Source organism: Chenopodium album, chromosome 2, assembly GCF_948465745.1.
Source record: "Chenopodium album chromosome 2, dcCheAlbu1.1, whole genome shotgun sequence".
In the NCBI taxonomy this organism is placed as follows: Eukaryota; Viridiplantae; Streptophyta; class Magnoliopsida; order Caryophyllales; family Amaranthaceae; genus Chenopodium; species Chenopodium album.
The window spans coordinates 79,508,082-79,529,317 of record NC_137835.1 but is presented as its reverse complement, the minus strand read 5'-3'; the positions used below and the strand labels follow the sequence as shown (position 1 = coordinate 79,529,317).

The 21,236-nt window shown below is 36.3% G+C and overlaps 2 protein-coding genes across 2 annotated transcripts; both read right to left on the bottom strand.

Moving 5' to 3' along the window:
- Positions 1 to 308: 308 nt before the first annotated feature.
- On the bottom strand, positions 309 to 10,739 carry LOC145602216 (DDT domain-containing protein DDR4-like). Its single transcript, XM_081658391.1, has 12 exons — positions 9,579 to 10,739; positions 9,369 to 9,479; positions 6,345 to 6,431; positions 6,206 to 6,243; positions 6,046 to 6,127; positions 5,608 to 5,714; positions 5,294 to 5,462; positions 3,227 to 3,319; positions 2,958 to 3,078; positions 2,044 to 2,086; positions 1,756 to 1,935; positions 309 to 1,669 (listed from the first exon to the last, which is right to left on the bottom strand). The coding sequence occupies exons 1-12, from the start codon at positions 10,197 to 10,199 to the stop codon at positions 925 to 927; spliced, it is 2,397 nt and encodes a 798-aa protein (XP_081514517.1). The 5' UTR covers positions 10,200 to 10,739; the 3' UTR covers positions 309 to 924.
- Positions 10,740 to 13,921: 3,182 nt separating this feature from the next.
- On the bottom strand, positions 13,922 to 17,947 carry LOC145576830 (HIPL1 protein-like). The gene is made up of 7 exons (XM_081634539.1): positions 17,854 to 17,947; positions 17,594 to 17,751; positions 16,216 to 17,016; positions 15,926 to 16,139; positions 14,937 to 15,115; positions 14,515 to 14,756; positions 13,922 to 14,342 (listed from the first exon to the last, which is right to left on the bottom strand). The coding sequence occupies exons 1-7, from the start codon at positions 17,945 to 17,947 to the stop codon at positions 13,922 to 13,924; spliced, it is 2,109 nt and encodes a 702-aa protein (XP_081490665.1).
- Between the last annotated feature and the right edge of the window lie 3,289 nt (positions 17,948 to 21,236).

The following is a 21,236-nucleotide window of genomic DNA, read 5'->3' as shown; positions in this document are numbered from 1 at the left end:
GAGGATGGGTAATTACTCATATCAGACTTTTTATGCCTTCTGGTTTCAAAGCCTAGCTCAGTGGTAGAGGATAGGATTAACATACAAAGTTGGAGTTCTAAATTAACTTCAAATTTTCCCACTTGAAAATTAATCCTCTCAAGTAAGGTCGTAAAGAATAAATTACACAAAATGCATCTTCAATAGGTTATACGCTAGCTTGCTCGTTTCATTCAAATTGATTGTTTACAAAAAAAAAAAAAAAAAAAAAAAAAAAAAAACAAAAAAAAAACCCTGTGTTAAGGCGAGGATAACAAGCTGAAAGCAAGTGAGGGAATTCCAGCATATGTGCATGTTATAAAGGGAGCAACAGGGCAAAGAATTACAAGTATCGTAATAAAGTTACAAAAGAAGCAGCAGAATAAGCCCTTAAGTGGGAGGAGAATCGAATTACAACAAGGTGATCCCAGCTCCCTTTTAAGACAATTTATCAACCAACCTAGTCAACCCAACTACATACTACTACATAATAGATACTTTTGTCGTCCCAGTCAACAAAAATTCAAGAACAGGGCTCTTAATCTAGGAAACTTGGTTACCGGTTGGGTTAAGCTATTGTACACGGAACAAACTCTCAACAATTTTGCCCATCTCTCTCAAACCCTGTAGATGTACGAACTCTGACAAATGACTAATAAATCTACCATTCCTCCGCATTGTGTTGCTCCCTTGTGGAAAATCCAGAGTAATATTGCACAACAGGAATCCCTCGAGTATCCCACAGAATAAAATCCGCCAACAGTAAATGTAGAACTGAATATCCTTCATGGACCTTCGTGGGCTAGACTGTAAACTCATAATGTCCATATATGATACAACTAACCACCCAAAATGGGAAACAAAGACTAGGAAAAACTCCATAGCCTTGATCCTTTAAAAATGAGATCACTCACCTTTCTGATCATCATCCTTTGCTAAAGCACTGGGTCCATCATCAAAACCGGAACCAGGCGCTAGTTCATTAAGGTCAAGAAATCCCCTCGCTTCAATCCTGTCAGGATCAACTTGCTTTGGACTTTCAGGCTTAGGCAAGGGCCCGTTTTCACTTTTCTCAACATCCATGGGAGTAGACTCACTAACTCCTCTTTCTAGCTGCTCTTCCTCGTGATCATCCTCATCAGAGTCCTCACTTTCAGTCGAGTAATTCGGATAACCAGTTCTATCATGATTTACCTTCCTGTTTTTCGTGGATGTCTCAGTTTCAGAATCAGATAGCTCGTACTTCCGGTAATCTATACGATTCCTCGTAGCGCGTTTACTACGCCTCAAACCCGAGTCTAGGTCATCAACTGACCTTATTTTAGTTCCTCTTCGAGTCCGACCCTCAGGTTTCTTAAACCTTTCTCTTGGTCGGTCACTATCATCACTATTGCTCAGCAAGTCTTCTTCCTCTTCTTCTTCCACCTCATCTTCTCCATTTTCCTCACTCCATTGGTATTCCTCATCTCCTTCACCTTCAGAGCTGCTAGTCATTCTCTTCTTATGTTTACGCTGTTGCATATATGCCTCGTCATAAACAGCTTCCCCAACAATATCGTCATCACTATCTAAGTATCCCTCCTCATTGTCTGAAATCCCTTCAACATAATCTTTTTCTGAATATCTCTGAGGTCTTTGTCTCCTCCGATTACTAAATATCACAAGAAATTAAAGTTGTCAGAAAACCCTATCATTGCAGTGAATTAAAAAGAAAAACTAGTGTGTAAAGAATCTAACCCTCGATCCAATGGTTCAGAATTGTGGTCTACATCCATTTCATCATAATCAGCTGGAGACGGGGGACTAAATGACACATGCAGGGAGGAGTGTGAAGAGCCATTCCATCTACCGTTGGCAGATGGTTCAGGTTTGATAACATCCCTTTTAACACCAGGTTCTGGAGATGGCTGTTTGCGCCTACAATCAAAGAAGCAAAAGGAGATTAAATTAGTGAAGATAAGAAAGCATAAAAATATATAATACAAAGTATACATGTATAGAATATGTCCAAAAACATTTCCATACTTGGTAGTCTTGATAGCTTCATTGATAGAACGATCGAAATCATCTGCATAAGAGTATAAAAAAAACCACTCAATCTTTCAGCAAGCACCAAGGTTAGGTAAACGATAAAATCAAAGATCCAGGATCAAATAACAAGCTCTATTACTACAAAGTGGTAATGAGGTGAAGTCTATTAGAAATAATGGCAAGCTATCTAGAGCCAACTATAATCGCCTCACCACTCCTTGATAACACAAAACTGCTCACACCATTAATTGCAAAATGGGAACTAAATTGTTTGCATACACAAATAGTAGAGTATAAAACCTGTACTTTCTTAGCTTAGGTTGCGAAGGCTATTCAAATTTAATAGTTCAGCTTCACTATAAGAAAATATATAGACAAAAATTTAAAGTTGATCCTCAGTCAAATTAAGACAATATCTTTGGGGAAATCAGGGTGATTTCATTATCATGTCCTACAACCAAGTGCTGGAACTTTAAACCTTCCATAGATTGTTACTTCCTCCATTTCATAAAAATTGCAACACTCCACCCAAAAAGCTCTCACATATTTAGTCCAAGTGTGGCAATTTTTTTTTTTTTTTTTTTTTGAAACAGAGGAAGTATATATTTTAATATTTCTCAACCCCCCCCCCCCCCCCCACCCCTCCTCCTTCCACCCCCCAAAAGTCCCAGAAAACAACTAATTTGGTGTCTGGGCATGAAGAAAATAACAATACTTCTCAATTTCTTATCCCATTAGGCAATCCTGATAATTGTACGTTCACAGCCACTAGTAATGTAATTCTCTGGCACTCTTGCACACCCTACCAAATATATTGGTAAAAGGCTGATTCATAAAGCATTGTATGATAGGCGAAAGCCCTCAAGGTAGACGCAAATGCATCCAGGAGAGAATTTAAAAGTTCTTACCAAATGTATAAGTGACAGGTTTCCTGTCACGAAGAGAGCGGCCACCAGCAAGCCCATCCATGACAAAATTATCCAGAAGAAGAGCTTGGCGTTGCTGCTTTTTCAGCAATTTTTCTTTTCTCTGTTGAGAGAGGGAGAGAGAGAGAGAGAGAGCAGCAAACAAGGCAAGAGAACATAAGCAAATCAGGCTCTTCTGAAGAAATTAGTACAAACTTTCCACTCATGAAAGTGGAAATTAGCAAAGAAGAAACAATTCTAAAAAGCTTTACCCTGTAAATCTTCTCAATCTCAGGAAGCATATCGTTCTTTAACTTCTTTCCAAGTGAAGCTTCTGTTCTGTTCTTGCTTGAGAAGAGCTTCTCCTGCAGACAGGCACATGGACATTAGCTTTTTAATAAAATTTGATGACAAATCCCAGCCAAAATCCAGTGACACTTCACACATCAAATGAAAATTCAATTTTTTCTAGCAAAAAAAAATAATTCTAACAGAATGAAGGCAGCATACAACTCGAGGATCAGCTGTATCAGACTAATCTCACAGAAGTTTATAACTTGAAAGGTCAGCTCTCAATGAAATACAGAGAGTATATATATATATATATATATATATATATATATATATATATATATATATATATAGATCAAAGGTTAACAGTTAAAGTTAATGATTTGTAATTGAGAAAGAAATCTTAATAGGAAAAGCTAAAGTTTGACGTATATGTTTCACCTTATTTTGTCAACTCACCCAACACTTCTTTCTCTCATGTTTTTAGTTCTCTCCTCATTCAACATTTCTCTGCTTTCCCTCTCATACTCAACAAAAATATACATCCTAACGAACAAATGTATCTTCTCATACAAGTAAAAGCCAGCAGCATAGTTTTTGTTCATAGTTGTAGCTTAATACCACTGTTTTTAATCACTACTCCTTCACATATAGAATTCTCAGTACAAGTCAGGTGTGTGTTTCTACAACCCAATGCACCTTTATATCCTAGTTGCAGAAATGTGCAATACTTAGCCCTACTGCTCAAACCTTGCTACTTCTTTACTTCCTTTATTCTAATTACTTTCTTCATCTCCCATACCTTGTTTACTCATTTAAACAGTTATATCTTCAAAAAGTTCAAATACTCCCTCCGACACATGAGCTTTGCATTTGGGTCAGATCCAGGGATTAAGAATGTTGTCAAGCTTAATACATATATACATACTTCCTTAACGTTGCAATTAAAAAAGCTTATATAACATGAAAACCCCAAAGCTGCAATTGAAAAAGAACGGAGGAAGTATATATTTTGGGACATTTTGAACTGGTAAAGGTTAAGTGTGGTATGGTTGTATGGCCAGAAAGTAAAAAGGATTACAGGAACATTTTACTTCAAACATTATTTATTTACTGTATTTGTTCAATGGGATCTTCAAACAAGAAAATTTCCTACACATAAATCACTTCACTCTAATAAGACACATCATCTTCTACACTGAAAGGCTTGAATCAAACAAGATTAACAGTACTCAAGTTTGCAATCTTCATAAATTCCAATGCAAATGAAATTTGATACCCTCTAGATTAATATATAAGAAAAAACATCCGCATGCTAGGATCGTTGATTTGCCTTGATGTACTAACATAAGCTTTTAAAATATTTAATAATATGTATCTAACTATATAAGCTCAAATGTGTGCACTGAGTTGAAAATTAATCATCTCTCAAAACTCCAACACCAATAGATTAAGGATGAGTGTAAAGGAAAGCTAGCAAGTTTATACTAACATGAAATTCATGCTGTCAGCTAGCATTATTAAATTAGAAACAACTAGCTATATCAGTTATTAAATTTATCGCAGAATGAACCAATGAACTGATATATTTTCTAAGGTATAAAAGCAATGTGGAAAACCCTACAGCTCTGGAAGTAATAAAAACAAAGTTCTTCTAATAAAAAGGCAGCAAAGGCCACAATTCTAACAAAAAGGAGAAATGAAGAACAAGAAATGAAAAGAAAAAAACAGGGGGTTCATCTTTCAAAAGATTATTCACACAGGAATGGTAAACAAGAGCACATGCAGGCCATACTTTTATCTCTCATTTATTCATACGTAGCATTTAAAGACTAGTACTGATGTTGACCAAGCTGCTATTCTGAAGATTGCAGTGAAGTGGGAAATAATTGTTTATTTGTATTTTGGGTTGCACATAAACTATAACCGTTTCCAGAAAAAATGGTGCATTAATCAATGTCTATTTTGGTTGTGACAGGAAACAAAACAACGTGGATGTATCCTTCATGAGAGAAATATAGCAAAAAACAGTAATTCCAACAGCTTACAGAAACATCAAGGAATTCATCCAGATTAGTTGCCACTGTTTCCCACTCGTAAGTTGTGCAAGGAAGGACATTAGAGCCCTTAGTCTTTCCCTTCTTCATCTCAACCTTCCTTTCAACTTTCCTGATCTCCCGATATAGCCTATGGCCAACAAATTCATCATCTTCATACCTGCAAAGTGACACAAACCTTAATTTCTTAAAAAACAGTGCAAAATCACAAGTACTCGTATACAGATGACAATAAACAAAATCATCTTATTAATTTGCAGCATGAAAGACATTTAGAAACTTGGATAAGTGATCAGATGTAATACCAAAACGAAGTTCCATGTGAATCACCGCCAATTCGCTCTTTCCGAAATGCAGAAAGCTGAGCTCCATGTTTGAGTGAATTATCAATATAACTCCTGATATCATCTTGCTACAGATTACAAGCAAAACACATAAATGTAAGTATCTAGGGGTCATGGACAGGACGGACACAAAATTCAACACAAACAAATAGATCAAAATATTTGTTAGTCACACTAACATAAGTGGTGAGCTTCTCATGACTATTGTCTCTAAACTGACCAAAAATTAATTGAGATATAAGCGATCATAACATGCCTCTTGGTACAATGAGGAATATTGCTCGTGACACAAAGTCCTCCAGACGATGGGCATGAATTTTAACAGATATTAGATGAAGTTGTGAAAGTCAATTCTAAATAAAAGCATAAAGAAGGCTTGTGATTAGATAATAGTGATACCTCTACTCGAATATCACACAGGGCTTTCAGGATCACCACACGCACTGCTGGATCAAGGGTCTTGTACATTTCAATCTCAGCCCTACAGATTGATAAAGCAAGCACATTAAAGACATAATCACCAAAAAGTAGAGAGCTCAAAAGGCAATCAGACACTCACCCATGATTAGCAACTATAGGCAACTCTCCTTCAGCAACCTTCAAACAAATACAAATTCAAATAAGATTAAGGCAATCCAGCAGAAGGGGCAATGCAGCAGCATATCTGTTCATAAAAAATAACTAAGCAGGACAATTACCCAATGCCACCAGTCTCGCAACTTTCTGCATAGCACGGTCACCCAAGTTTCACGTCCACAAGCCATCCGAGTAACTGGAGGAATTGCCTATCAGCATCAAGAAATATTTTTAGATCACTTGGAGAAAAAGCAGAGTAATTCAATGACCAATAGTACACAATAAGACCACATTAAACCAATAATCAATTCAGGAATCACTATGGTCAGAATCCTAGATCCAATACTCAAGGAGAATAGACAAGAGGTTTGCTAAAACCAAGAAAAAAGGGTTACAAAGTCCAGTAGGAGAGCTGTGAAGGTTTACCATCACCAGTAAAGTCTAAACTAAAATAACAATGTATGAGAGGGCAAAATGCAAAAAACACAAGCAGAGCAGAAAGAATTTCCTCAAGACCCAAGATGTATTAAGCTAAGTAAGCTCACTAGACAACCTTATCAGCAAATTCAAAGTGTTCAAGGGCAAAAAAATTACCTTATTTTTTTAACCTGTGCAACAATAGAATTAGCAAAATAAAAGATGATAACCTATGATGCCCCTAATGAAAAAGGAATTTCTTTCTCTAAAATCACATACACAAAGCCAACTTCTCTAATAACATCATGTACCAGATCGACAGCTACTAAGCGTGATTATAAACTGAAACATCTAGCCAAACAACTACTTCAGAGAGACTTACTGCTTTTAAATAGGGCTACTATGCTAATACAAAAGGTACATAAACATATAAAAGACCATTTCAACAGATCATTCCATGAGATCACAAAAAGAACAAACCACCCACACTTAATTATATGCTATTTCACAATCCAGCACAGACCAACTGCTCTCCCTATTATATCTCAAACACGTAATTAGAAAAATCAAGTCAACTACTAGGCATCCAGCCAAGGATAATTTTTGTTTACTAATTTACCCACAAGCAAGTAAGCAACCTTACTTACCAACCCATAGGTCATGGCTCAGTCTTATCTTTACTTGTTGAAAAATTTAAGGTAGCTTCTCTACTCCCAGATATGTTATACATTTATTACCCCGGTTTATCCAAAACCAGCTTGACCTGAGCTTAGTGGCTCAAGCTTCACCAAAAATATAAAACACTTAAAGTCTTAATAAGCAGTTCCCATTTTCCTATACCAATAGATCAATCCTATATTCAAGCAGAGCCTAAAGAATAAAAATATTCAGCTTTAAATTTATACACTTGTTTACTAACCTAGTAAAGGGTACTGTGTTGCCAAAATACCTTAAAAAGGAATAATTTCTCAATTTCTTTGCACATCCCTAGATTATATCAATAAGCACAAAAAAGATGCCCAAAAGCTTTAGCTTTTCACCCATTACAAAATTCCAGCAAATTGAGTTCCATACCTTGTCAGCCTAATAATAAAATTAATAATCCATGTAATCATAGTTAACATAATCCTCCTCACTGTCTTCTTTTTTGAGTTTAGCGAGTTCAGTCACATTCATTAGTAAGCCCAAAAAATGTATACATACAGCTTCATTACATTAACAGACACCCTATAAAAATTAATAATACAATTTACAGTTCAATTTTGGAAATATATATTTGTAAATCAAAGCTCCCCCCCCCCCCCCCCCCAAAGAAAAAAAAAAAAAGAAAAAAGAGAAGAAGAAGTTCTCATCCCACCAAATAACTGATATCACCTATTTACTTGCATACTCTACGCTAAGCTTATAATTGACAGAAATTAACATGAAAGAAAAGGTGGAAGTAAGCTACCTATCTCAAAGCCCACGACACAGGCTTAATATTTCAGACATTAATTGAACAAAGATACCACAACTACACACTCACATGATTCTGTATCCCCTAAAAATTTGAGGCATACTCTTACTACGTGCCTACAAATTCACATTGGAGGCTCCGTTACGTCACATGCTCATTAGAAGGATCATATTGACCAAAGTCAATGAGGAAGCAAGGTAGAAAAAATGTGAATCCACCCCAACACTTCAGGTTCCTAGACAATATTGCATACATTGAAAGAAATTTATAAGAATGAATGGATGGTAGATATCAGTAACATAGAGTAACATTGCATATGCACACATAAAGTACCATGTGGATGTCCACTACCTTATTTGGTTAAAGTGTGTGTACCCAAGACCTATCTCGCCTACATCATTTTCCCTTGTGACTCTCTACATTAAAATAAATAAATAAATAAATCACATTAAATACCATTGCTCTCCAAAGACATTTCAGATTCATGATCATCTGCAGCACGCTCTTGGGGAGTAGGGGCTCAAAACAGACTGGAAAATTGATTCTTCCTAATTCAATCGTGAAGCTAGTGAGCTTAACCCCTTTCCTTGCAGCAAAATATAACTAAACACAAGCTTCTAGAGTTCTACTATGCTACCTCATAAAGACATATTAGAGCAAAGATACAAATTAACACTTCATGTATATCTAAGGTTTCAAACCAAGATAAAAAAATCTACTCATCTAGCAGTCTCGTTCACCAATAGTATAACTAGCATAAGCCTCTAGAGTTCTGCTACACTACCCTCATAAAGTCAGACTAGAACAAAAATACAAGCTATAATTTGCCTGTATACCACAGGCCTCAAAGCACAATTCACGGCCTGATCATACATCAATCTCTTTCACAATATTACCAACGAAGTCTCTTACCTGAGCATCAAAAGCCTTCAAACTACGAAAGAGTTTTTATAGAACTAGAACATGACAATCAAACTCAACTTTAAATCAATGGAATCCAAGGAGTAGATACATTAATTCAAGCAGGTGCATACACGCAATAACCAGCCCTCTGATATCAAAATTACACATTTGCGGTATTGAATCCTCTTCCATCTAACCAGTTTCAATGAAACATATATCATAGTAAGCACACATGCATTTTCAATAAACGCTAACTAGTTTCAAATTTTCAATCCAATAAGCAAACAACTAATACTTCTACATCAAACAAACATACCAAACGCTAAAATATTTTCCACACTTAAAATAGATTAGAAAGCAATGGACCAACCTTCAACAATGGGATATGTATATCACTCAATGTACTATTGGGAGTAAGCAATGCAGACTCCAACTCCTCAGCACTGAATTCAGCATTAATGTTCAAAACTGCCCTAAACAACTACAATCAACAAACACAAACACCTCAATCAAGCTCAATAAACAACAAAAAACACCAAATTAAATAACAAAATTCCATCTCTTTTATATCTTAACTGACATGGAGAAAATTGAGTATTGAAGCCAATTCCCACATAGACCTCAAGTGCCACCGCGGCATTTGCTCCGGTGTAGGTGGATTCACCAATGAAGTTACAACCTTACTACAATGCTCCTTTGGCAAATCATCATCTTCCTCTTCAAGTACCTCCTCCTCTACCACCACCTTCTCAACTTTCTCCCTCTTCGGCGGCCTCGCCCTCCGCTCGATCACCGGAGGGTCCACATACTTAGCCGGCCGAGCCGTGCAAGCTCGAGTTGGCCTTTCTCTCCTAACTATTACATTATTATTACTATTATTAGTGCTATCCTTCTTTCCACTTTTGCTATTGCTCTTATTAAGAGCATCATTACCACCCAGCTCTTTCTTGTTTTCATCCTCAATTGGGTTACTACCCTCTTGCGTTACAGTTCCGGTTTCAGTTTCGGTTTCGGCTTCGGTTTCGGCTTTGGGTTCAGGGTTATTGTTGGTTTCAGGCTTTTGGGTATCACCATTAGTCTCCGGTTCAGCCAAAGATCGGTGGATCGGGGACGATACGGCGTCCTCCATAGCAGGAGGATCAAGAAGGTGAGGGTTAGGGCTAATTAAGGTGGGATTTGGCAAAAGATCATAGCTTTGCATTGAAGAAATACAATGAAATTAAGCCCAAGTTTTTGGGTACTTAGAAAAATCCAAGAGAAGGTAAAATAACCCCAGAAAATATAAATAATCCAACATTCATTACATCATACCACTCTTCTCTGTAAATCTCTTCAACCCCAGAAAAATCAAGAAAACAGGGAGAAAAATGGAAGAAATTTAGAAACCCAGATAATAAATTGGATTAATTTTTGTGGGTATTTGGCAATTTTGATGTTAAGCTTAACCCCAGTTCTTCTGGGTAGTTTTAAAAATGGGGGGGTTTAATTGGAGTTTTTTTTTGGGTTTTTTTTGTTGAGTGCACTGGATTTTTTTGGATTTTTTTGTGTTAATTGAGTTTTGGTGTATGGGAAAAAGGGGAGAAATAGAAGGGTTTCGGTAATTAGGGCAACTGGGGTGAAAAAGGCAGTCTTCAAAGGAGCATATGACAAGGAGCATGGAAATAGAGGGAGAGGTTTTGCCTTACTTCCACGGTCTCTTTTCTTTCTTGTTTTTTCAATTTTCCTTTTCTTTCTTTTTTCCACACTTTTTCTTCATTCATGGGTAAAATTGATTATGCATATATGGAACACTCATACATTGTATTAGGATATTGGATCATAAAGTTATCATGATGTTAATTATAGGGATGTTCCTTTCAAAAAAAAAATTAAGGTATATTAATGGGACGAGTTTTAGTTTAAACTTGTATTGCATGCTACATCCACCCATCTAATGGATGGTGAAATGGAGATTGGAGATAAAAATCGAACTTGACATGTGTGATGGGGCGGGTGTGAATGTTACAATGTATATATCCCATGCATGTCTCATCTTCATATATTGTCCACTTCAAATACACTATACTGCTTACGAAATAATGTCAAAATTATTTTAAATTTTATAACGAAATTTAATTGAGCACTACAACTCTACAAGCCAATGTAATCCGACTATATTAGTGTATTATGTAGAATTTAAATTAAAATTTAATTTGATAGAAAAAATTGCTAAAAAGTAATACAACCTTTAGCCCATTATTTTTTAATAATACAACCTTTGGATTATTTTGTAATAATACAACCTTTAGGGGATGTTCATTTTAAACAAGATAAAATCAAATTTTTGGTGGACTTTGAGGTTAGGAAAGGGGACGGATGAGTTTTAGGTGGTGGGGATGAGGAAGAATGGAATATCCCCTCCCCTTCTCCTACCTCAAAACTCATCGAAAATTTGATTTTATCTTGTTTAAAATGAACACCCCCTAAAGGTTGTATTATTACAAAATAATCAAAAGATTGTATTATTAAAAAAGAATGGGACAAAGGTTGTGTTATTTTTAGCAATTTTTCCTAATTTGATATGTAAGCTGAATTCAAGGACGAACAAAGTAAATGGTGAGATGAGTAGATTGAGTGTCAAGCGGAGATGGATATTTAAGTGGGGTGGTGGGTAGGGGTTGGTAAGGCTGAGCAAATTCATCCTAAGATCCAATATGATGATTAGGATGGTATTGGATCGGTATTCCTTAATTTTTTTTTTTTTTTTAATACTAGGGTGGCCAATGTGCGCGATGCGCGCGTCATAGCTAGACATGTTTGGATAGCCCTTTCATTTGTTGGCAACACTAATAAGGGAAAATAGGTAAACAAATACTTTTAAGGGTATAAATGCTCGCACACTATTCTTAAGAGTTAAAAAATAACAATTAATATTAACGAGGGCAAATAAGTAAATTAACCATTTGAAGGATATACTAGTAATTGTCTAAACACTATTCATAAGAAATCATTAACACGAGGAAAAAACTAAGTGGAATGCTAAATACCGCCGTCCAAATTTATCGCCACCACCATCATTTCGAGCAAACAGACAATTTTGCCCTTACTAAACCCAAACCCATCTTTGACCCTTATTTTTTTTTCTCTCTCCTCAAACACCAATCACTCACCTTTTTTACCACACAACCACATATTTGGGGTTTACCGGGAAGAAATTGGCGGCGAGCTCAAGTAGCGGCGGTGGCGCGATCTCAAGCGGTGGAGGCGGCGCGGACTTAGACATCGGCGGCGGCGACAGCTACGGCGGAAAGGAGGTAAGTAGTTTCCGATTAGTTTTTTTTTTATGAAATAAGTGGGTGGTAACCGGAGGTGAAAACCGGTTGCCAACACCGGTAACCGGCGACCAAATCCGGTTGACCGCGCCGGTAATCGATTTTCACCTCCGGTTACCGGTGGTGGGCAACCGGTTTTCACCTCCGGTTACCGGCCACACCATATTAATTTTTTTTTAAAAGAAAATTGAGCAAATTTCGAATTAGGCTCCGATTACCATGGTAGCCGGTTTTGGCCTCCGGGTACCGTGGACGGTAACCGATTTTGACCTCCGGTTGACCATGGTAACCGAAGCCCAAATCCGGTTAACGTCCACGGTACCCGGAGTCCAAAACCAGTTACCGTGGAGCTCTGGTTGATCCTTGATTTTTTTTTTCATCAGGCCACCTCGATCACTATCCATTTCTCGTCGACTTTTGCCATCGTTGTGGATGTGCGGTGTAGAAGGTGGTGGTTGATACGGTTGTGGTTGATGGACTAATGTTAAAGAATGAAAATAGGGAAAAAAAAAAGTAAGGGCAAGATTGTCAATTTGCTTGAAATGATGGCGGTGGCGATAAATTTGGACGGCGGTATTTAACACCCCTTAAAACTTAAAGGCAATTAACATCATATAATAACGGTATATATTCAAATAAACATTTTGAGAATATATTTGTCTTCACACTATTCATAAAGTGTTTTCTCATAAATTTTAAAAGGTAGGGATATTCGATATCCAAAAAAAATGTCTAAAATATTTCATATTTTGGAATACCAATTTGGGTATTATATATCTCACCTTTATTATACATCTCACCTTTTCTTATAAAATATCCAATAGGATTGTTGTTACAATTACAAATGTAAATGGAAGTAAGAGTATCAAAAAAGTAAGATTAACATACATGTCAACTAATGACTACTCCTTTGTCAATCTAAGCATGAGTATTGAGGGGGAAATATGTGAATAAGAGAAGATGTTTGAGTCTTGACGATGAAACTAGTATTTGGGTCTGAACTATTCCTGGTTCAGTTGTATTTTTATTGGAGGTTATACGTTTGAATCTTGTATGAATAATTTGTTTAAAAAAAATTATATGTAGATCAATCAATCAACCACAACCTTAATCCCATAAGTGGAGTCGGCTACATGAACCAAATTTGATTATTTTGTGTAGTCATCCACAAAAATCTTCTTCCTTTTACAATCCAAATAAACACATGGGGGAGAGTGCTATGCTTGATTGGTAGAATAAACCAAAAAAAAAAAAAAAAATTGCAATTGGATTAATAAAATCAACTTAATATCTTCCCTCAAAAACAATAAAAATAAAAACTTAGGGTTCGTTTGGCATTAGTTTTCTGTTTTTTGATTTTTTGTTTCTTTAAATCATATGATATATATCATATAATGAATAAAAAATTAGTTAAACTTATTAATATCATAATAATTTTGAAAACTGACAACCAAAAAATGGAAACACCTTTTTCCTGTTTCCTGTTTTTGGTTTTTAGTTTTCAAAAATACAAAAAACTGAAAACAAAAAACGATACCAAACAAGCCCTTAATTTCTCTTTCTAATTATAACAATAAATCCAATTTGGAAAATAAAAATATGTACAAACTGATCACATATCTAGGCAATTCATCATAAAAAGGACCAAGGAGAACAAATAAATCATTAAACTCGTGCATAGGTGTATGCTCAACTGGGTGGCAAATGAGTGTGAAGGAGACGGCGATTGAGCAGGTGAAATGGCTGCAACATCTGTGGTGTATTCTTTGGAGCACGCATACTTACAACGACTTGGACGAACAACTCTGTAAACACCACTGCTAGTAAGGACATAAACATCTTTATTCAGGTCTTCCCCGAATGAGAATATGTAACCCAGGGCCGGTGTTGAACTTCCTGGGACAGAGCTACACTTTATAGGAGAGTCTGCAGCACAGCTATACGAAAGCAATCTAGAGGTGAAGTTCCCACTATTTTTGGGATGTTCAGAGCCTTCCCACATAGCTTCTCCATATAAATCAGCATATAAGTACCTAAAATCCACCAGATAGTTTGTTTATGTCTTAAGTAATACCAAAACTGAACAACTCATTCATCACCTGTGAACTTGGGAGGCAAAATAGACAGTGTTTTTACAATACAGATGTAATGCAGACTCAATTTTCGTTTGTATTAACTAGAAAAGGATAGCTGAAGAAAACTCACCTGCCAGACATACAAGGATCAGTTTTAGACCTATAAAAGTAACCTCCAGTAATTGATGCTGATCCCTCTTTTGAACTCACAGTGGAATGGTTGTAACCCATCACAGGGAAAATAGGGTTTATAGAGTTCAAAGAAGTATTTCCTCCGGGTGATGTTAGAGGAGTATAACTGTAGGGGCCTTCATAAACTCGCCAACCATAGTTTCCACCTTTTGTGATTATGTTCACTTCTTCAAACTTGTCCTGTAGCAAAAATATTATGATGGTGAACAAAAGCATTAGGTGGTATTGTATAACTTTTCCATGAGAATCAAGGAGCAACCATAAGACTTCAGCCAAAAAAGACAATACAGACAGAAATGCGCTACACAGGTTCAGAAAGCCAGTAAAGAGTGATTATGTAACAAAGAGAAAGATCAAAACCTGTCCAACATCAGCACACATAAAGTATGAAGGCCTTTCAGCATCAAAGCTGCATCGCCAAGGATTCCTTAATCCAGAAGCCCATATTTCAGGTTGTGACTGACTATCGTTGATATACGGGTTGTCTTTTGGAATAGTGTAGTTTCCCCATAAACCCTCTTTACTTATTTCTGCAGCACCTGGATAAACAAGATAAGTTACATAAGTAGGCAAAAGGAATTTAATATGAGAAAGTGAAATAACCTTATTGCAAACCATACAAGCTTGCTAGCTTCAGTGTTTCTTATTGGGTTTTACAAATTTTGAGATTTTTCATTTTATTTTTGTATTTAAAGCATCATATTAATCGCATCACAAATTTCACAAGGCATTTCACATATGAACACTTGTGACTTGAACAGTTGAAATAAGGATACTATCTTTGGGGTACACAAATGGAAATTCCAGCATCAAAGATGGATGGCTAATTATATATGTGTTACTCCTAAGATACCAATGAGGACAACAAGAGCAAGTGATCTATTAAATTGCAAAAATACACCTCTGACACTAAGCAACTGGCTTTAGCAGTTTAGCATATGTTCTATTAATTTAAGGATCATGTAGTAACTTCAGAAATTAATTCTGATATGACTTATTGAACATAAGGAGAAAGGATTTTAAAATCAGCATTAGATAAGAGAAGTTTAGAAGAGAAAATCACTCCAGAGTCCAGACCAGAGTAGCAAAAATGGCATAAAGCAGGAATTATGAAGAATATTGTATACTTCACAGCTTAATATGGAGTAACATGATACAAAATTACTATGACAGTGGAAAAACTTGATTTCTATATTTTTGCTTTCTACTACTTCAAGCTAAGAGTAAACATTACGCAAGAAACAACCTGCTTAAAAAACTAAAGAATCAAACATGGTAACATCATAGCATTAAACCAAATTAATGTTTTATAGAATAATCACATAGGAATACAAGAAAAGAATACTAACTTGGGGAGTTGTTGACATCAAACCTCATGATTTTACCAAGCAACGATTTCTTGTTCTGAGAAAAATTATAGGGATCACCACTTTCTCCTCCGTCTCCCATCATGAAGTACAAATGCCCATCTGGACCAAAAAGAATTTGTCCACCATGATGAGATGTAAATGGCAAGCCCATGGTGAATATTCTTCTGACTTCTGCTGGGCTAGCAGAGCTTGCTTGGATAGTTAACAGAAGAGATTAACTTTAAGTCCCTAATTAGTCAAAAAAGCTTAGTTTGGGTCACATGATTTACCATTGATGGCTGGATATTGGTACCACCGACAGAAAACTCAGCAATGACACTTTGATATTGGCAAGGTTGCGCACCATTATCAGGTGGTAGCTTTGAGGGATCACAGTTTACATCAGAATTACATGCACAACGCCCTTCACATCCAGGCCACACTGTCTTATCACAATTGAATGAAGCGAAGAAACGGCCATTGTCAGTGAACCTTGGATGAGTAGCTATGCTCATTAATCCAAACTCAGCATCAAAATGTACTATATCACTTAAATCCAGAAAGGGGCTTGATTCATCAAACTCGATTACTCCAGCTGAACCTTCTCGTGGAAACGTTGCCAGCCAAATTTTTCCTTTTTGGTTGGAGAAGAAAGCTCGGTTGGAGCCATCAGGATGAGGCACCATACTAAGGTAAGATTCATTTCCAATTTTCTCGAGGCACAAACCAGATGGGCTACTTGGGGACTCTGCAGTAATATTAAAAGAAACAGGTTCTCCACCAAAGCATAATGATCCATCACTTGAACCTTCACCCAAGGCATTGCAGAAATCAGTTTTTGACCGCCACATTTCTGTGATCTTGGTAATACTGGAATGTACTGATGATCCGCCCTGACGTTGTAATGAGGGTGCAAATGGTGAATTCAATATTGACACATTCATACACGTATCCCATACTTTTGAGCAAAAGTTGCTCGCTGCATGACTGGATTGTGGTGATGTTGTTGACAAAATAGAGTTGCACAGAACAGGAACTGAACGAGGCACACTATTGACTCTGAACAACTCCGCTGAAAATTGATCACATCTCTGTAATTACCAAAACCCAAGAAATCCTCAGAAAATACATGCATAAGTAACACTTACTGGATAAGAACAACAACAACAATCATCTGACCACCTAAAACTAATCCCATCAAGTGCAGGTTCTGGGAGTGTGTGTTTAGCAGTAGCTTTTAGTGCTTCGACCAAGTCAAAACACTACTAACTTGGAGTAGTGTTCTGAAAAAGCTTTCAAAACTGCTTTTGAGTAGTGTTTTGCAAAAATCTATAAAAAAACCTTTAGGAGAGTATATTTTTTGGTTTGTTTGACTACTTCAACAACTAGTTGTGCCGCCTCTGTCAGGTAATCTTTTTCAGCTACCCGCTAAATAGTAGACAACTGACAGTTATGTACTACAGCACTGAATTTTTACCAACCCTAGTGAAGGTGATGAGGATGTATACAATTGTAACAAGTAGAGACAGGTAGAATTACACTTCCTAAATAACCCGTAGAGAGGAAGAGCAATTACACCAAATAATTAAGCAGCAAAACAAGTTATGCAATTCAATTTTGCATGAAGAGGCAAAAAACTATCTCTAATGAAAGGGAAGACAGTCTTACAGCACAAAGGATTGATTTCACAATAGAGGCACAGACGGGATCAGCTACATTCATGGACTGAAATTGCTTCTGCAGTTGCACATCCTGTGAGGAATTACAGCATGAACTCCCATTGTACGGGCAAAATTTCAAAGGGTTCTTCAACTTTATAGGATAACCTAAAAAACCAAGGAAAAAAATCCACACTAGATGAGATTATTTTAAGATACCATAATGCAGAAACAATTGAAAAGCGAAGAAAGATGAATGAAAGGACTCACTCGAGTCAATGCAAAGAGGATGAGATGACAACTTATCAGCAAGAAATAGCACACTAAAAAGATAGAAGCTGATGGTAGTAAATGGAACACACATTTTTAGAAATAATGCGCAAATAACGTCAATTCTCTACAATCCAAGATACTAACAGACACCGCCTTTTTTCTATCAACTCTTGAAGATTCTACTAGAAAATGAAACCCCCATGATTCATGATTGGTGAAGAAACTAAAAAGATACAGTTGATTTAAGATTTTATACAGAATAAAATTGTATGGGTTTTCAATAATTTTAATTTGCTCAGATCATACAAACTCTAAACTTAAGTCATCATCTTCTATGATTGGTGTACATGATTAATATAAATATATTAAATTTCACTCTTGTCTACATTTCAATTCAGCTCCTACAAGAAATTCATATTTAATACCAGCTATTCGCCTATTCCAACCAAACAACCCAGCCCATATAAAATCTTACAAGTTGACTTCGTCCAATTTTCAGAGTAAAAAAATATATTAAATTGTTATGAAGCAACTTGTGTGAATGCCACACAATTATTTGGTCTTCTTTGTCATCACCATTAAATGCATAGCCAAGTTTTTCCAAGACTATTAACCTATATGTATGACTAATGTGTATCTAGTAGTAGCTTGTTTCTACTATAAATACATGGTGAATGCACTTGCAAATGCACCCATTCTCATTTTCATCCGTAGTGAGATAATATTACAGATAGTAAAATACTTCTTTAGCTCTCTCTCACTATATATATAATTCATAACACGTTATCAGCACGGACTTCAATCAGTTAAAATGGGAGACTTGATGAAAATACAATTTGACGTATTAGACTTGTCCGGACATAATTATCTTGAATGGACAGTTGATGCCCAAATGAATTTAAAGGCTCAGGGATTGGAACATACAATCAAAGAAATTACCATCCCAGGAAACGAAAAAGATGCCCCTACTCAAGTTAAAGTTCTTACTGATCAAGAGAAAGCAAAAGCTATAGTTCTCTTAAGGCATCATTTACATAACAGTTTAAAAACTGAGTATTTAATGGTGGAAAATCCCAAAGAACTATGGGATAGCCTGAAAGGAAGGTATGACCACCACAAAAGGGTACTCCTTCCTTCAGCACAGTTTGAGTGGACAAACCTGAGATTTCAGGACTTTAAATCTGTCAGTGATTATAATTCATCACTATATAAAATTGTATCAATATTGAGATATTGTGATCAACCAGTCACTGAAGTGCAAATGATAGAGAAAACACTCTCTACATTCCATGCTAACAACATTGTATTGCAACAACAATACCGTGAAAGAGGCTTTGCAAAATATTCTGAGCTTATTTCTACATTATTGGTTGCTGAAAAGAATAATGATCTTCTGTTGAAGAATCACAACCTAAGACCAACTGGGTCTCAAGCATTCAATGAAACAAATGCTGTAGAAAGCTCAATTCCACCCGAGACAAATGTTGCTCATAGAGGTGGACGTGGAAAACATAATAATCGTGGCAGAGGTCGTGGAAATTTCCGCGGACGTGGTCATGGCCGGGGTAGAGGTCATTTTCCCCCTAGAAACAACACTCAAAGGGGGCATCAACAAGGAAACAAAAATCAAGCCACCACAAAAGGAAAAGACACATGTTATAGATGTGGCATGACTGGACATTGGGGACATACTTGTCGTACGGCCAAACATCTTGTAGAACTATACCAGGCTTCCATTAAAGGGAGAGAAAAACATGCCGAAGCAAATTACGTTAATGAAGAAAATGTCCCTGGAACTAGCCTTGATGTGTCTGATTTCCTCATAGACAATGGTGAAGCTGGTGGTGAATTTATCTTTGGAGAGAATAATCATGTTTAGATAATTCATCAATTACTATGATATGTATTATGTTTTCTTTATGTACTTTTCTTTATGTTTTTCATGTTCAAGCTATGTACTTTTGATCTTTCATCATTAATAAAGTAAGTCCAGTTTAATTATCTTAAACTAATCTTATACTTATTATTTTATGAAGATATGGATCTGCCCAAAGTTGGTTCCAAATTTCAATGCCTCTTGGACAGTGGAACAACACACACTATTCTGAAGGATAGAAAATATTTTTCAAAGTTAAGATTGTTTCAAGCAAATGTTAATACCATTTCTGGTCAGCCAAGCTAATAGAAGGTTCTGGAAAAGCTTGCATAATACTCCCAAATGGAACAAAATTAATCATTAATGACGCTTTATATTCGAGTAAATCTCGAAGAAATCTTATAAGCTTTAAAGATGTGCGTCAAAATGGTTTTCATTTAGAAACAATGATAGTGGATCAAAAGGAATATTTATGCCTCACGGCAGAAAAACATGGCAAGAAGCATGTGTATGAGAAATTGCCAGCATATTCTTCAGGGTTATATCATATAGATATACGACCAGTTGAAATAAATTCGATATCTAACCAGAAGTTAGATAATAAGAATCTGCTAACTTTATGGCATGATCGTTTGGGTCATCCTGGTACAGGAATGATGCACAGGATTATAGCAAATTCAGTAGGACATTCAATTAGGAATGTCAAAATCCCTCGATCAGATGAATTAACATGCTCTGCATGTTCACTTGGCAAATTAATAATAAGGCCATCTATGAACAAAATTGCTACTGAATCCCCAACATTTTTAGAGAGGATTCAAGGAGACATTTGTGGACCAATTAATCCTGCAAGTGGACCATTCCGATATTTTATGGTATTAATTGATGCCTCAACTCGATGGTCACATGTAAGTCTCTTATCCAGTAGAAATGTTGCTTTTGCAAAACTTCTCGCTCAAATTATTAAATTAAGAGCACAATTTCCAGACCATACAATAAAAAGAATAAGGCTTGACAATGGTGGGGAATTCACATCCCAAACATTTAATGATTATTGTATGTCGATTGGAATTGTTGTAGAACATCCAGTAGCTCATGTTCATACACAAAATGGACTCGCTGAGTCATTAATTAAGAGACTACAATTGATTGCAAGGCCATTATTGATGAGATCAAAATTGCCTTCATCTGCTTGGGGTCATGCCATAATACATGCGGCAACTCTTATTAGATTGAGACCAACTGCTTATCATAAGTTCTCACCACTACAATTAGTTTTTGGTCGAGAACCTAATGTCTCACATCTAAAAATTTTTGGTTGTGCGGTGTATGTTCCTATTGCTCCACCCCAACGAACAAAGATGGGTCCACAAAGAAGGCTGTGAATTTATGTTGGGTTTGAATCACCCTCCATAATTAAATATCTTGAACCAATGACCGGTGATTTATTTACGGCTAGATTTGCCGACTGTCATTTCAATGAGACAATATTCCCAGCCTTAGG